Genomic DNA, 17,754 nt, shown 5'->3' with positions numbered 1-17,754 from the left:
TAATTACACAAGTGAATTAAATAATTGATATATATATACACGCACGTGCTGAAGCATTAACTCTTTATTTTTTTTGTAAGGAAATTATGAATTAATACTTTAGGAATAATGCATATTTAGCAAACCAATTTTCATAGTGACAAATCAAGTGATTAAATTTTTATTTTTCACCCATTTATTCTTTAATTTTTTGTTTAGGGTTCAAAATATTTTAAAATTCAAAACACCGTTTTGATTCAGACGGAAAGGATTTAAACCGGAAACGGATGCCATGAAGCCAAGTGAGTTTACATGGAGAACGTGAGAGAAGTAGTGGCATCAACACATTTTCATGGCCATTAACTACCTCCATTGATGGTAGCTGCAAACGAGGTTTCACTACAGTACAAAACAAGAAACAAACGAGTACCCAAGGCCACACAAAAGGAGAAGAAACACCCCCGACGATGGAAGGTGGACTGGAAGAGACCTTATTGAAAACCTAAAGGCCAAAAATACTGGGAACAAAGATACGGGGCACGCATTGCATTAAATCCTTTCCGTGAGCTAGCAAAGCTTAGTGCAGAAGCAGCGGTGACGGAATCCTCGACATCTGCCACCTGAGAAACCTTCGTTTCTGCACACCAGCGCACAGTTGTGGTCACCCAAACATGGGCCCTTGAACTTATGGCTCTTTGACTCGCAAACTCTACCCTCCGCTGGCTGCGCCACCCATTCTGCATCAAACAATTAATTAACGTTTATTCATTTCAATCACATTCACAAATAAAAGAAGTTGCATCGATTCCGAAGAGAGCAGCATGAGATTACTTACGGAAGGCTAAGACAATGAGCAGCAGAAAGAAAATCCCCAACGATCTCTTCTCCATCTCTATCCCCTCAATGAACAACCTACTAACCTTGGCTTTCGTAACACTCTATGATGCCCACATTTATAGACAAAAAAAGGGCGGTAGCTATAGCCCATAGCAATAGTACGTGGAAATTCTGTATGATTCACCCACTAGGATTGGCATCATCAAAAGAAAAAATAATAATATTAACATGTGGGAAGAAGAGAACAGCCATGAAGAGCACTAGTGTCAGAGTCTGGCTATCTGAGAGATCGAGCAGATTGAAAGTGTTGCAAGCAAGAATCTGTTCACGTGGTTTATGCATAGACTGCTGTGGCCGCCCATCTCGTCCACATAATATCATTGTCGTAACATTCTGCTGTTCCTTGCTTCGGACACTGCGTCCAGATCCTAAAGATTAAAAGAGCATTGTTTCATATCGATTCTTTCACCACACATGTACAAGGAAACGACAACTAGAGAATTGAGAGTGCATAAATTCAAGTATGGGATCATTTCACCCTTTTATTATATAGATGTTTGCATAATGACGGAGTAATTAAGCCCGATTTATATCAATTGTTTTTTTGGTACGTGGGAGTAGGTAACTGTATGCTAATGAACTAAGTCCATGCGAGTTAATAATAATATACTGAAAGCAATCCCTTCTGTCACACACAGATTCTTTTCACTTAGAGAAAGATCTAATACGATAATGTACTTTAACTTTAGAATACTCTACTTGATTAGATTTCTTTTCTTATTATAATTATTATGAATATTCCTACATTAGCAAAAAAAAAAAAACATTATATAATGCTTGGTGCAACTCAAATTATATTGTTTATTTTACTTGCTCTTTTGTATACAATTGAAATTTAATCGTGCTTAATTATACAAACGAAAACAACTTTCCTTCGCACCATAACATATAAATCATGTTGGAAGTTAAGATCTTTAAGCTGAAATTAATCTGAAATTATAATTGTTGGGATATTTTCTTATCCTGGATTCATAGAATAGCATTTGTTGATTTGGAAATTTAACTTGGCTTGTCTGAATAAATTGCTGGCTTTCATATCTGGGGCTAGAAGAAGCATGAAACAATTCAAATGAGGAAAGGTCATAATATTAATTCAGCCATGTTTATGCTCCTCAACTAATTGACAAAACAGGCTTACCCCTAGCAAAGAACCCAAAATAATGTTCATATACAAAATGTTCTATACCTCCTAATTGATTCCACCAAAGAGCACCTTGAAACTCAACTTATATAAGCAATAAACCATTGCAACAACCCAATCTTCTAGGCTCATAACTTCAGTCTCATTTAAATAGTTGAACTTGAAAGGTAGATGAAGATGGAGATGAAGAGGAAGGTCAATAAGCTTCATCGATCATCCATCAAGTACAAACAGACTAATACCGGATCCAATTGAATGCCTCCATATCTTCAAAGTCTTCGTCAGCCTGAGAGAAGTGCGTTTTTGATGGAAATATGGAGTTAGATGAGACCATGCCAGGGTCTTCGGAGAGACTTGACAGGGAGCCTTGATATAATGCCAAGCTTTATCTCCTCAGGCAGGCTAATTGACTTATGGTACTTAAAATGGTAAGAATGATGTATGGTTGTAACAGATTCTAAACACAGTTGTACGGCTAAAATCATGGGAGTAAATGAAGTGCAAATTACAGCAGTATCCAAAAGTCTCAATATAAAATGTAACTGAATACAAATAAAATCATTTGAATGCTATACAAAGACTGACAAAGTTTAAACAAATTGTAAGAAAACCTTTACCCAAAATTACCAAAAAGAAGTACAAAAAACTTAATGGAATAATTTAAGCACCTAATGACGTCCCGATTGCCAATTACCTTTGCACTCTTCACACAATTGCACAAGGCTTGCCCCAAAAGACTGTACATTGACTGACCTAGTTTATCCTACTAACCATGTGGTTCAATTTTGAAAGCATAATCATACAAGGCATTCCAATGAATGGCATAGACCCAAGGATTCCCACGCAACAGAACTGACAAGATTCTAACAAATACCTAGAACAATATCAGGATGTAATTTTTCTAAGCAAACCAAATTATAGAAACAGTGACCTTTACCCAACAGCATACTCTATACCAGGTTTTGATCCTATATTTTGATAAAAACATGAAAAGCTATGCTGGAACTATACATGGCTCAGCTGCTCTTTGTTGTCCATTTCCCGCACACTGTCTACTATGTGTTGGATCTTCTTTGACAGACTCTCATTGTGCTCCTCAATTTGCTCAAAAATCAATTCTAGATGCCTTTTATAGGTTGCAGCTCTCTTTTTCTCATTGGCCAGCTGCTGTGTTAATTCTCGGATTTTATTATGTTCATTCTGCAAAAACAAGATAGATAAAGCAAGCTTCAGTACAGAGATTGAATAACAATAATGGAACTCAGGACTCCCAGGTAAGAGCATCTAATGTTAACTTGTTGGGACAATGTTTAATCCAGAGCCCATTGTGTAAAAACAACAGCACACATGTATGACACAATGACAAAATAGCTAAGGCTAAAACAAAAGTTGCTGTAATTAATACAAACTGAATGTAAACATGGCCATTTGACCAATTAATACACACAACACAGCATTTGCATCTACTGAGGCAATTCTGAATACTTGAGCTAGAAGCTATAAGAGTAAGACGAAGAAGAAGGCATGAGGCTAAATAAAGCCCTAAGCCTAGATTCAAAGAACTTTTAATCTCCATCCTTAAAAAAACCGGTGTGTTACCCCCAAAATGTCAAGAGTACATTAAAGCAATAACAGGAAGAGAATGGAGAGAGGTATCCACAATTGCACATTATGACACGTCCTGTTAAGATGTTTCTGGAGATTATAGGCTCCAAACAACATGTGTCAATCGCAATAAACAAATTCCATGAAATATGACACATTAATACTGGCTTCCCTTTGCTCAGGGAGAAGCCGTGGACCCAGCTGTTATTTATTCATACAGGATTCATTCAGTGCTCACCTGCCACTCGCACTAAAATTCTCTTTAGACCACATCTTTCTCAATCTTGCCTTATTTTGCACAATTTCTCAGCCATATCACTAGAACACCTTTGTTCAGGGGGAAGCCGTGGACCCAGCTGTCATTTATTCCTACAGGATTCATTCAGTGCTCACCTGCCACTCGCACTAAAATTCTCTTTAGACCACTTCTTTCTCAATCTTGCCTTATTTTGCACAATTTTTCAGCCATATCACTAGAACGCCAAATAGAGTAAACCTCACATATCCCAAAGGAAATACACCATTGAAAATCTTAAACGGAACTAAGAAGTTCATTCAATTTGCTATTGAATATCCTCACAGAAACAAAACCACTGAACATAAAAAAAAAAAATCAAATTTTACGTAAAAACCAAAAAAGAAAATAGAGTCATTTCATTGAGTAACTCGTCTTTTGACTACATATTTAGGTTTCTCACACCATGCACCAACTCCAAAAAATAATGTCTTACTTAGCCCAGACTTTAACAATCCAGAAATTGAAATGCAATGAAAAACAAAATGAAATATATCCAAAAAATCAAATAAATTAACACATTAAAAAATCTCATACTGTGGCCAAGGCAATAGCCTTATGGTAGCCATACATTACAACAAAACTTAGATCCCAATTGGCTTAAACCCTAAAAAAGCCCATGTACTATGGCCATTTATTCAACTAAGCCTCTCACTTTTTATTGCATTTAAATAAGCACTTAAACTTTGATTTAGGACCAAACAAACCCTTAACCCTAACAGAAATTTAAGCATTGGTAGACTTAATCTGGCCGGCCTTTTTGCCCACATGGCATATGACCTGATAAGCTGACATGACCACATGACAGCTATGTGGCAAAATGTGCCAGTTTTTTTTTGCCCATGTCAACTCATCAAGTCATATGTCATGTGGACAAAAAAGGCCAACTGCCCTTGGGTCTAATGGCAGTTAAATTTCCGTTACAATTAAGGGCTTTTGGCCTTAAATCAAAGCTTACTAGCTTGTTTGAATGTAATAAAAGGTGAGAGGCTTAGTTGAATAAATGGCCATAGTACAAGAGCTCTTTTAAGGTTTATGCCATCCCAATTTCATCCTACTCAAATCCCCTCCCCCAACTTGACAGCAAAAATTTAGTAAAGAAACCCAATATTTCATTGATGTATTAAAGTGGCCCCAGTTTCCAGATTTTTAAAATGCTATAACAACTTTCACAACTTACAATTTTCATTGATAGATACGCATGAAACCAAGAACAGAGTTGTCATACTGCCATAATGCCATTTCTCTTAAGACAATAAGCCATATTGAATATGATAATTTGATTTTATACCATAAAAATCTCATGTAGAATACACATATTCAATGTCCACAATCGAGACAATTATCACAAATGAAGAAAAATATTCCATGTATAGCATGACACTTTCATTCAGAAATAGGAAAATAAACAGCACAAGAGATACCACAACAGTAATTGGAATGGTGTTGAAATTTACTTGCTTAGTTGCTACAACGTAAGGGTGAATATACATGCACAAATACTACTCACTTCATCTTTTACATAAAGAGACTGAACCTACTAGAACTGGGCAAAATGAAAGTGAAAGTGTAGCGTCATTACATATGGTAAACAAGAACCACCACCACATAGTGCCTGCTTGTAAAAAGATATTTTTAGTTTTCTATAAAGGCTGAAAATGAGTTTTTTGAGGCTAAAAGCTAAAGCTGAAAAGAGCTATGATAAGAAGTTGATAGGTAAATTCAACGAAATGGCAAAAAAATATTCTTGGTTATGTCAAATAATTTCGATGGGATGACACTTTCCAAAAAGCTCTACTTCAAAAGCACTTGTCACTACAGCTCCAGTTACACCCAATCCACCGAATAAGAAAAAGTTCAATCTGCAATCAACAAGAATGAACTGGTCTAGGATAATACAAACTATTATCTTCATTGCTAATCCATCATCATTTTATCTTAACAAGGAGATTCTAGATATCTTGGTGAGAAGTAAAGGAAAATGCTTCACCTCCGAGTCATTTAACTTTTCCAATACCAAGACAAGCAGAAATTGATATTCTAAGTCCAGTAATTTTCAGTGTGAATCAAATGTATAGAATTACAACATCTGGAAAGCATCTGTTTGCATGTAATTCAAGCTACTCCTACCTCCTAACAGGATGATATAAGCTTGCTATACGCAAATAATCAACTTCAACTCGCTAGCAAATACAATGAAAGAACATATATTGACAGGCTTGAGGAGAAATGAGTTTATGACAATAGGGTGAGAACTGACCGGGTATTGATCATAAATGCAATCCCTCCGACCTTTTCCAGGTGTCAGAGGATGAGTGTGCTCCTTCATGAATTTTGTAACAACCCATTTACCAGAACTTACTTTCCTCACCAAAATCATTGCCCTGCATCCAACCCTCGTCTCTGCCCTTTGCCTCACAATTTTTTCTCTCTTGTCAGGCATTCTAAAACCTTCTTTGTTACAAACAAGTGCCCTACCAATAGCAGATCCGTCACGCCTTGAACGGGAAAGTTTGCTTACACGAATGATGAATCCAACCCTAGTTGCATATGCATTATAAAAAGCATGTGCAGCTGCCTCAGATTCAAACTCCTGGCCTACATAAGGCTCATCAGCTGGAATGCCCTCCGGGATGTCATCCCTTTCTGGAGAAGTTCGATCCATCTTTTCATTCACACCCTGTTGAAAAGTTTCTTCAACAGGACTTTCCACAGCTTCATTTTCGTTATCCATGCTACCAGCCTCCACTTGGACTGAATTCAGTACCATGCCACCATTAACATCACCATGAACCCCAAATTCCACTGCAAGAAAAAACCTTTTTTTATTAATTATTGCTAGAAGATGAAATGAAACGTATGCAAAGAAACATATTAAAGTTCATATTTCCTATTGAGTTACAAAAGAACTTGACAAGTTCAAATTAACAGCGCTAAATTAGCACCATATTGGCATCAGCATTAAATGCTGTTTGTCAAGAAATACACAACAAAACATTATATAACTAATTGATTTCAATTTACTTTTTCTTGTTCCAGTTTCCCATTAACCAACTGGAGCATATATATTCAAGCCAAGATGAAAATTAAGGAAAAGAAAACTAAAACTTACTTAACAAATTGCTCTCAAATGGAAACTACATGAGACTGATTCCGACGAACTCTAAGGCAAAAAGGAAGAAAAGAAAAAGGAAACGTATTTACGGTTCTGCTTCTAATGTTAAGTCTAAATTAGAAACTTCTCAAAAATGAAAGAAATAAAAAGGGAAAAAGGAACATAAAACAAATACAAAAGTTTAAAAGCCTGAGTGAATAAAGTTAATTTTTAAGTCCTAGTTGAAGTCAATTCTAGAATTCAAAATTTGCTCTTTCTTTCTTTTTTCACTTTAATTCTCCTTTATTTTCTCATCCACCAATCAGATTCCCAAAGCAAAATTTTTTTTTTGATATCATCAAGTAATTCTACAATCCGAGGCCCTGATGCTATCATTTACTTGCTAATTACATTCTTAAAAAGAAGGGGGAAATAAAAGAAACAATCAAATTTACCAGAATACGAAACGAAATAAAACCTAACAAAAGTTCAAACCCTACAGTTTCTCGCTTAAAACTACATTTTCTCGACAAACAAACAAAGAATGTAATAATAAATCAAACGAAAAAATATGTTGCAATAATTGGCTCTTTGCATGGAACAATTAATAAATTTTTTTTTAAAAAAAACATGAATTATATAAAACTTATAGAAATTAACAAGCGATAAGATTGAATTAAAATAAAAAACTTACTCGAAAATTTAACGTTTAATGGAGATGAATTTGTGATGATCGATTAGGTATGAAAAAAGGGCGAGACTTTGCGTTGCGAGTTCAGCGTTGGGAATAATAGGGGCGCAAAGGGACATGACATGGCAAGAGTAGATTGGATTAATTAGGGACCAAAGTCAAACCTTTTTTAAAAGCCAATTGCATTTTGACACGTGTTAGAAGGAGTGCACTTGGCCTCGGTTAATCACCTCTATGCGTTTGGTTGGGGCCCAAAAGACTCTAGACTCCGACCCACTTTTTCGCAATGGTTTTTGCCCCGTTTGCCACATCTAACTAAACCTTGAAAATCCAAAGTCGCTCCTTCAATTCCAAGCTCTGCCATCAGCCTGTCACTCCACCGTAGCTCGCCGCGGCTCCTCCACTCTTCTTCTTCCCCGCCGTAAATGATCAGCCGATCAAGCTTGCTCCTTTGTTGTGCCCACCATTTCTTCAACTCTGTAATCGGTTTCTTCTCCAACAGCCACACCTTCTCTTCTCCTTAGTTGCCCCGTCCCGTCGTCCATCCTTCCTCCTTCTCCACTCCGAATCTGTCGGCTCAACACGCACATTGTTTTGGTACACAATTTGTATGTAACTTTCTTTTGTTGATTAGGCTTAAAAATTAACTGTGCTGCTTCCATTCTTTGTGTATCTTTTTCCGTTTGGAATGCCCCCGAACAGATTGATGCAGTTGCGAATTGGTAGTGGTGGTTTAGATGTTTGCCTTGTTCTTTGTAAATTGCATTTGCTTCTTATGTTTGTTTTGTTCCATGTATGTAATGCTGATGATCTGATAAGTTTGAATTTTAGCTTATTAGCTTATGCTTCTTGAATTTAATTAAATTTGGTAGTGATTTGAGAGGGAAAGTGAAGACTTTTCTTTATTATCTTCTATTAATGGAAAATCAGCTTATATATTTTACATTCCCTTCTCTCTTCTAGCTGTGTGGAATAATGTGGGAAAGGGGAATTATAACAGTGGCTGGGTACGGGTCGGGTCGGAGGTGGCTCCCCCCTGTGATATATCCAAGCCCGGGCGGGGCGGGTCGAGAGATACATGATATGATGGGGCTTGGAAATATAGTTACATTACTTTTTTTTGGTTTTTGACAAAGCCCAAGCCACTCGAAATTGGCGCCGGGTCGTACCATTTGTTGCTTCTGGGTAAGATTAAACCCCATTAATTTCTGGGAGTTTTAGAGCTATCCTGGGTTTATCAAAAAAAAAATTGATCTTTGCCCCCCCTCTCTCTTCTCTATTTCTGATGCAACTGTAGTAATGGCAAAAGCCCTATTTTGTACCCTACGAAGAGCTTCTCCACTTTTGAATACAATTCCTCCACATTCCTTCAACGTCAGCTCAACTTTCCTAAATGAAGTACCAATTTTTTGTCCACTAAAAGTCATTGTTCCACCAAACGCGAGAACCCCTTCATGGGTTTTGCGGAACTTGAGTCATGGTACGGTAAGCCTGGTGATATCACAAGGAAAACCCAAGTTTGAAACTCATCAAGTTGACCCTCCAAAGAAGGAGAAGTGGAAGACCAAGAAGAGGCTCAAGTTGCAAAGGAAGAGAGAGAAAGCGAATAGGAAAGCTGCCAATAAGAGAGACCCACGTCGGCTTGGTCTCACTGGGAAGAAGAAGAAGTTTGCTAATGCAGAGGAGAGGATTAAGTACAAGCTTGAGAAGGTAACCATAATTTCATTGTTTTCTTTTCCTTCAAGTTAGGCTGGCTCCATTTGCTTGGTATTTTTGTTATTTATTTTTTTCTGTTTCCTTTAAAATTGACATGATGAAAGCAATTGGTGGAGAGCAGAACACAATTGATTAAAGAATGAACAAATAACTAAATGTAGTGTCAATTTTAACGTAATTGTTATACATATAAAACTATGATAACTACCTTTATTGTCTAAAGAAATTACCTTTTAAAATTTTTAATTCTTCAAAAATATAGTTTGCTTTTGTATGAATGTACTTTTAACTTTTTGCTTCTAGAACAAAAAAGGTAGTAAAATTATTAAGCAAAGAGTAGCTTAATTGTTTGCTTTTGCTAGCAATTGGTGTAGCTTTTAAATGGCAGAGCAACAAAGGTTAAGATATATAAATGACATTGGCATAACAGATGTTTCACTTAGGTTGTGATAAATCATCTTTGTTAAATTTTGAAGTAATTCTGTTTTCTCTGTTCTGTTTGATGATACTTTACAAAATCAGGTTCATTGCATTAATGCTTGATTAAAATATGCATGTTCTGATGTAAACTTAAAGCTTACTTGGTATGTTTTGTTGGATTGGATATATGGGACTTATAAACAACTAGCATTAACTGTATCTCATGTTGTAAAGAATTTCCTTCATATCATTTTACCGCATTTTGTTGGAATCTGTTATGTGAAAACTGGTTGGCTTGGTTTAAGTTTTGAGATTTTCTCATTTTTTAATGAATTAATTAGTCTAGAATTGAAATTGTTCTACCTTATTGTCTTTTTCATTTATCTATTCATTTAGTTCCTTTGGCTTTATATATATACATATATACACACACGCATATAATATATATATATAATTGTTCTACCTTGTTTATTCGATAATTCTCATTCTCGTAACCCTTTAACATATGGTGTTTGGTTTGTTATTCTATTTTCTCAAGGCCAAAATTAAGGAAGCGTTGCTGCTTGAAAGACTTAAGCGCTATGAAGTTCCCAAAGCTCAGGGGCCTGTGGTGGAGCCACATCATCTTACAGGTGAAGAACAGTTCTATATGAGAAAAATGGCGCAGAAAAGGTCCAACTATGTGCCAGTTGGCAGAAGAGGAATATTTGGCGGGGTTATTCTTAATATGCATATGCATTGGAAGAAACATGAAACTGTTAAGGTAATTTGCAAGCCCTGTAAGCCCGGCCAAGTACACGAGTATGCTGATGAAATTGCCAGACTGAGTGGTGGAATCCCAGTTCAGATAATTGGTGATGACACCATAGTATTCTATCGAGGGAAGAATTATGTGCAGCCAGAAGTTATGTCCCCAATAGATACATTGTCCAAGAAAAGAGTGAGTTTGCTTCTCAAGTGCAGTTCTGTGTTCTTCTCCACATGCACACATGCAAACACAAACAATATGTGAGTTTGTAAGTTCTGATTAACTTACCAAGGAACATAAGAAATATCTGCCCTGCGACCTGTCCAATACTTCATATCCTTACGTATAAAAGTCCTTTCCACATTATAGTTCCAGCAAACTGGACTCTTGGCAAGGGTAATTCAGGATAATCCTACTCTTTAGCAGTATTTAAAGTGGATAGGCTTTTGCACTTCTGAGTTAAAAACTTCTTCCCTCTCACAGTCTTCATGCACACATGCACAACCATCATTTTGGTTTGGATTTCCCCACAGCATCATCATTATGATCACATTATTGTCATATAGATGTCAACCAAAATGATATCATTTTAATTGCTTTTTTTTTTTATGGGCATTTTAATTGTGTTGTAGTGACATGTTTTGGTGTTTATTTTATAAATTCTTTTCCAACGTTCAATTGGTTTTGGAGGCAATTCTTTTAGAACTTTGGAACCTAAGTATTTAAGAGTATTCTGACCCTTGAAGTTATTCATTAAAACAACCACGTGCTTCTTTGTTGGTAGTAAGGTTACTCTCCTGTCCTGAGTTGCTCAGGCTTTTCTGTTTATCAAGTAATATGTTCAGCTTGTGGAGGAACAGAATTTCCATAGCTTGATTGGTCAGTAATTAGGTGTATGTTACTTTGCACTGATGGGTTCCCCTAATTCATGAAAATGTTCCTTGCTTTTGAAATTTTTTTTGCTTTTCCTGATTTTAAGGTAAGTCTCCATTCAAATGGTAGTTTTGAATAGTAGAAGCATGCTCTGATTTTCTATAGCATAGTTCATAAGTATGATACTAATAGCTGTTAGACTACACTGTTTCCCTTTGGTAAACGGATGAGTTTTCCTTCTTTGTTCTAAACTGGTCCAGCATTGTTGTTCTTTGGCACAGTGGTCATGGAGCTACAAGTTTCTTTATGAGTAAATTTCTTCTCAATGTACATAGCCAATGGCTCTGTTCCTACAGAGCACGCACACTTTTGAGTAGGTTCCATGATAGAGGATCTATTCAGCCTTTAAAAAACTGCGAAATAGACACGTGGTTGACTTTACAAGTTAGATAGGCTTGTAATGATGTGAATGCTTTAACCAATAATACTACCATGTCTTTTTTCATTTGTTGTCAGTTAGGACCAATTGCATGAGTTTGGTATCAATTGCCAATCTGCTGGAAAATATAGTTATGTTATTCTTTTACCCCTATGTTACTCAGACTCAGGGGTGAGTATCAGATACGGGTATGCGTCCAACATGGGTACGTTTAATTTTTTCTAAGTTTTTCTTTATATTTGAAGGGTCGGTCCTCCGAATCCACGTTCAATGGACATGTCCCAGACATAGGTACTTTATGGAAAATGAAGAGTTGGAGCAACATAGGTTTTTCCAATTCCCATAATCTGGAAATTGTGTGTGATGAGTGATAAGAAAGAGAGTTATTGGTTCTGGCTTAGCATTGGAAACATTTGATGTGAAACTACAAAATTTCAAAGTGCCTACTATAAAGGGGGTCACAATCAACTAGATTGGGATAATCTTCATTCTGTTTCAAGATTTCATGTTTCATCCCATGAGATGATCACAGGATTTAACAATTGTATGTATGATGCCATGAAAGGTTTCAGATGTGTTAAAGATGTCAGTGGAATTTCTCATCCTGATGGGCTGCTGATATTGTTCATTAGTTTTATTTATTTCTTGAAAGTGATAATGTTATTTTATCTCATCCTACTTTATTTGTGAATTTGAGGATGGGAGAAAGATTTCATTGGCATCTATTTGAACCATTTTCATTGTTCTTGCTCTGGCTGCTAATGCTCATAGTGATTTATTTTTTCATGAATATTCTTATTGAGCACTATAAAATAGTATTCCACCACACCGATTTTGTCTTTTCTTTGCAGGCTCTTGAAAAATCAAAGTATGAGCAATCACTCGAGTCGGTGAGACACTTCATCGCTATCGCAGAGAAGGAATTGGAGTTGTACTACAGACACATTGCACTCTATGGTGATCCAAATAATAGGAATCCCATTTCAATCTTGGATACTCCAACTAAAGACACCCGTGAATCAAGGAAACTTAAGATGCTCGAAAGAGAGAGTCATGATTTGACATGTGAGGGCTTTTCTTCATGTACTTCAGTTGCAGAAGCTGATTCCTTAGGTGAAGAACTATCAGAAACTGAAGATGACTTAAAAGGTGGGGACTTATCCATGAGAGAATCAGATTCTGAAGATAACGGTTCTTATTTTGCTAAAGCAAGTGAAGGAAGCTCATCTAGGTAGCATGTGAGTGATGGGGAGGATTTGTCTATAATTGACTCATATTCTGAAGATAAATGTTTCCTATTCTGATGAAGATGGTGAAGAAGAAAGTCCTTTGGGGTCACAAGGAGATTCCTACCCATCATTGATGTTTGACAGTGGATGTGATATTGTAAAGAAATCTTAAGAGACCAAGTAAAGGAATAAATTCATATTGCCCAAATCTCTGTTCTCCCTTTCTCTTTGGAAAATGCAGAAAGGTAGGCCTCATTGAGTGGCATGAAATTCGCATGGGTGATTGTTAGCAAAATGTTGTTCAAGACTCAATAAACCAAATTGATTTATTCTTTAAATATCTGTGAGGTCTTAGGTTTCATCTCTTCTTAATCATATGCCACGTGCAATGCTACCCCTCTTAGCTTAGCTTAGATACCTGAGCCAATGATTTTCATGTATAAAAACTTTTGAGTAAAGAAGAAAAAAAGAGTTGGTGTTTTGTGCTTAGACTTCCCAGAAGTGGCACGTGAATTAGCCCGCTGTCTACCTAATAGTTTATCACCCACAGTTTCCTACTTTAATTTAAAATTATTTTTATAAAAAATAATATTATCAACTCCATTAGGCCAAATATACTCTAAGAAAGTGCTTTAATTATTCAACTTAAGAATCAGACAAGATTAATTAATTCAAGCAACTAATGAATGTATTGATTCCCGCTGTGGTTTTTTAAAACACAAGGAATGAAAGATGTTCTTCCTTTTATTATATATAAAAAAGAAAAGAAATTATTTATGAAATGGCAGATGATGATTGGTTGAATTTTCAGTGGAGACGGCACTTCTGAACACACGGCTAACATACATGTCACTTGGCAACCTCACATAAGCAAATCAACACAAGTTCCGGCCTTTTTTTTATTATTATTATAATTTAGGAGAAAGTGGCATTGAAATTTAAAAGTCTTGATTATTTGGATAAATATATGAATTTATTATTAAATTAAATGTTTGAGTATAAGTAGATTTGCTCGAGAGTCAAATTTTAAATATAAAATTTTTAAATTCGAGATAATTTTAGTTTTAAAATATATTTAAGATATTAAAATATTTAAAATATTTTAATAACAAAAAAAAAAAGAGTTTCAATGCCTTCACTTTGTATTAGTTTTTAATAGGAAAAATTACTATTTGTCCAACCCTTGCTAACTGAAATAAAGGAACAGAAACTTGAGAGAAAATTATAAATCAAATCAAAGAATGGAAAATAACTTTTCCTCTTTATTTATTTATTTTCACTCATTTTCATCCTCTTTTTATATTCCCAAATATACAAAGAGAATATTTGTGTGCTGGAAGGTTTGGCATGACTACGTCACCTCCTTATATAGCAACAAAAAATCTTTTCACAACAAGGGTAGCCCATAAATTATTTAAGAAAAGAAAAACATTTTTGCCAAAGTGCATAAACAGGATGGAACTTGTGCAATTATAAATAGACAACTCAAGAATTGCTTTGCTGTCATAGATGCACTTAATTATCATGTAACTTACTCTAATCTTTTTTAGGTAGTAAATTAATATCTTTTTCTTGTTCTTATCATATCAATTTAATATAATTTTAATGTCTTGAGTTCATGCACCATTAGTTTAACATTTTTTTTTACTTTTTGGGTCAAATTTTTGTACTTTAAAAGTTTAAATTTAAGTTACTAATAATAAACAATTTGAATCCTTTTTTTTTATAAGCCATGTATTATATATATATATATATATATATATATATACACACATATATTTTATGAACGAGAGATTAGAACTTTATTCTTTTTAAAGAAAAATCAAGCATTAACTAATATGTCAAATGCTCGAATAAGACCACGTATTTGAAATGAATGGATATCTAATTTTACTACTCAAATCATTGATATTCGCAATACATTATAATTAAAATCATAATTTATATTCATAAAATCATAATCTTTTTTAGGTAGTAAATTAATGTCTTTTTCTTGTTCTTATCATATAAATGTAATATACTTTTAATGTCTTGAGTTCATGCACCATTAGTTTTTTTTTACTTTTTGGGTCAAATTTTTTGTACTTTAAAAGTTTAAATTTAAGTTACTAATAATAAACAATTTGAATCCTTTTTTTTATAAGCCATGTATTATATATATATACACACACACACATTTAAAGAAAGAGAGATTAAAATTTTATTCTTTTTTAGAGCAAAATCATGCATTAACTAATATGTCGAATGCTCGGAGAAAACCACGTATAATTAGAATCATTGATATCCAATTTACTACTCAAATCATTGATATTCGCAATACATTATAATTAGAAATCATAATTTATATTCATAAAATCAGAAATATTACATCAGCATAGTGTGAATTTATACTAAGTTGACACAAATATTTTTTGACATCAAATATAACAACTCGAGACCGAGACCAAACGTTATTGGTTAATGATTTTCAAACTCAGACTATTCATTCTCCAACACTTAAATTCAAATTTTTAGTAATAAATAACTCAAACCCTTAAATGGATCACTCCAATCACATGCATGCATGTTGAATGAGATATCATAGTAATTATATTACCTTTTATTTAGTAATTAACTTGAGACCTCTGTATTTAAATTTTATCCTCAAAAGTAAAAAAAATAAAGAAAAAGAAAATTATTAAAAGTCAAATATTTATTCAAAGTTTTTTTTTTGGGGGGAGAAGAAAAGAGGAGTAGGACCACATGAGAAGAGAAAAGTGGATGTAATAATGTGTATAGCTTTCCTTCAAAGTCAAGGTAACTGGGTAAGGAGTTCCAATCCTCAACATCTACGAAGCTTAGTCATAACTGCATCACCTCTATTATTTTTAGATCCATTTAGCAAAGCTCAAACGTTTTCAACGCCTGAAAATGTGTTTCGTGTGATCCTTTTTTTCGCCAGAAATTGTATTTTTTGTTTCAAAATTAAAGATTTAATTCTCATAATAATGATAATATATATATATATATATATATTATATAAAATAAAATTAGATCTGAAACCATTTAACACAACCCATCTTAATAAGCATTGTTATTATAAATACCATACCTAAATTATTATGTTGGATGGCAAATGCAAACAGATGGTTGTTGCAGGTACCAACGATAATGAACTTTCAACTATTATGAATAAATGTATGTATCACAAGGTTTTATTTTCTTTCTTTCCTTTTTTTTTTATATTTAATCATTAAAAATTAAAATCTACGAACATTATAATGACTTATCAATTAGGCTGCAAATCGACAATAAAATTTGCATAATATTATAAAATACGAATTTTATTAGTCATTTTCTCCCTCTTTTAATGCTTAGCTAATAAAATTTAAATTTTGTCGTCTTAATGTCTCAATTGATCATGATAAAGAGTTTGAAATTTTTTTAATTAATCTTCCCTTTCTAATCATAGTCTCTTTGGCATCATTTTTCTCATTCATTTTTATTCTATATAATAATTGTCCATAAAAACGAAAATATAAAGATTAAGGTAAAAAAAAAACCCTTTTTATGAAAGTCAATTTCCATATATATATAGAGAGAGAGAGGTATCATAAAATTACTTTTTTACCCATAGTCAAAATATATCAGGAGTATTAATACTAACCAACCACTATGCATTGCATTGGACTTTTAAGCTTTGATAATTGTTAGCATGAAATATTTCTATGTTGTGTCAGTACTGACATACAACCACTTCATTTCTTATTACTTTGCATTGACATATGCTTTTGTTTTTCTATCAAAATAATAATATTTGGTTCTACGCATGAGATCTTGCGACATGACCTAAGGTAAAGGCACGAGTTTCATTTCCCTTTTTAGTATTAAAATTTCAAATTAGACAAAAAAAAGAATAAATAAATTATTAAGTTGTATTCAGGATTTCATATAATAATACTATTTCACATATAAAATAAAAGGAAGGCATGCCATGTGATAACTTGACTGCCATTTCACTCAAAATTGGACAAACAATGATGATCCCATACAAAAATTACATTTTAAAATCCCATTTCACTCAAATCTGGTAATTCTTTTATTTATATTTGTTGGTAGTATTTTATTTATTTATTGTTAAATACATATTAACAGGGCGGCTAGCTGGGAATTTTTGGTAATAAAGTAATTAATAACACACCAATGACCAACCCTTCCTTCTCAAAGCCATGCATAAAAACAATGGGTGATTATGACCCATCAAAAGGTTCAACCAATATCACAAGACAAATGACAGTCTCTTTCCTAAATATATTAATTATTAATTATAAATTGCCCCATTGGGCATCCATTGGATTACTTCATTTGTTAGTTTTTTAGTGAGGGATCAATTTTGTCATATGGTATCATATTTGGGCATGTTTCATCCCTTTTTTCCATGGAACAAGAACTAGAAATCAACAGGTTGGGAGCTCTTTATAATTGGTCAAATTTCTCTAGTGATTGTTCCAAGAATGAGAGATTTGCTATAACTATTGAGCCATTGGACAAGTTTTGGGCATTCAAAGAATTTTATTTAATAAAATTTTGTGTAAAAAATAAAAATATAAATAGAAATTATAATTATAAATTACAATGAATCGATCCT

The 17,754-nt window shown here is 34.0% G+C and overlaps 3 protein-coding genes across 4 annotated transcripts; 1 reads left to right on the top strand and 2 right to left on the bottom strand.

Moving 5' to 3' along the window:
- Window positions 1-313: 313 nt before the first annotated feature.
- On the bottom strand, window positions 314-953 carry LOC18602472 (defensin-like protein 1). The gene is made up of 2 exons (XM_018119227.2): window positions 815-953; window positions 314-716 (listed from the first exon to the last, which is right to left on the bottom strand). The coding sequence occupies exons 1-2, from the start codon at window positions 867-869 to the stop codon at window positions 547-549; spliced, it is 225 nt and encodes a 74-aa protein (XP_017974716.1). The 5' UTR covers window positions 870-953; the 3' UTR covers window positions 314-546.
- Window positions 954-2,522: 1,569 nt separating this feature from the next.
- Window positions 2,523-7,830, bottom strand: LOC18602471 (protein FAR1-RELATED SEQUENCE 3-like). Of its 2 annotated transcripts, none has more exons than XM_018119220.2 (3): window positions 7,706-7,830; window positions 6,178-6,722; window positions 2,523-3,217 (listed from the first exon to the last, which is right to left on the bottom strand). In XM_018119220.2, coding segments are annotated over exons 1-3 (741 nt in total). In that variant the 5' UTR covers window positions 7,707-7,830; the 3' UTR covers window positions 2,523-3,022. The 2 variants fall into 2 exon arrangements, with proteins under 2 accessions (XP_017974709.1, XP_017974710.1); XM_018119221.2 differs by lacking the exon at window positions 7,706-7,830 and adding an exon at window positions 7,030-7,533.
- A 167-nt stretch (window positions 7,831-7,997) lies between these two features.
- LOC18602470 (RNA-binding CRS1 / YhbY (CRM) domain protein) lies at window positions 7,998-13,465 on the top strand. Its single transcript, XM_018119219.2, has 4 exons — window positions 7,998-8,310; window positions 8,666-9,412; window positions 10,377-10,778; window positions 12,750-13,465. The coding sequence occupies exons 2-4, from the start codon at window positions 9,002-9,004 to the stop codon at window positions 13,131-13,133; spliced, it is 1,197 nt and encodes a 398-aa protein (XP_017974708.1). The 5' UTR covers window positions 7,998-8,310; window positions 8,666-9,001; the 3' UTR covers window positions 13,134-13,465.
- The last annotated feature ends 4,289 nt before the right edge of the window (window positions 13,466-17,754 follow it).

This window comes from Theobroma cacao, chromosome 4 (genome assembly GCF_053813885.1).
Source record: "Theobroma cacao isolate CCN51 chromosome 4, ASM5381388v1, whole genome shotgun sequence".
NCBI classification, from domain to species: domain Eukaryota; kingdom Viridiplantae; phylum Streptophyta; class Magnoliopsida; order Malvales; family Malvaceae; genus Theobroma; species Theobroma cacao.
Note: the sequence above shows the minus strand (reverse complement) of the source record. Positions and strands in the feature narration are given on the sequence as shown.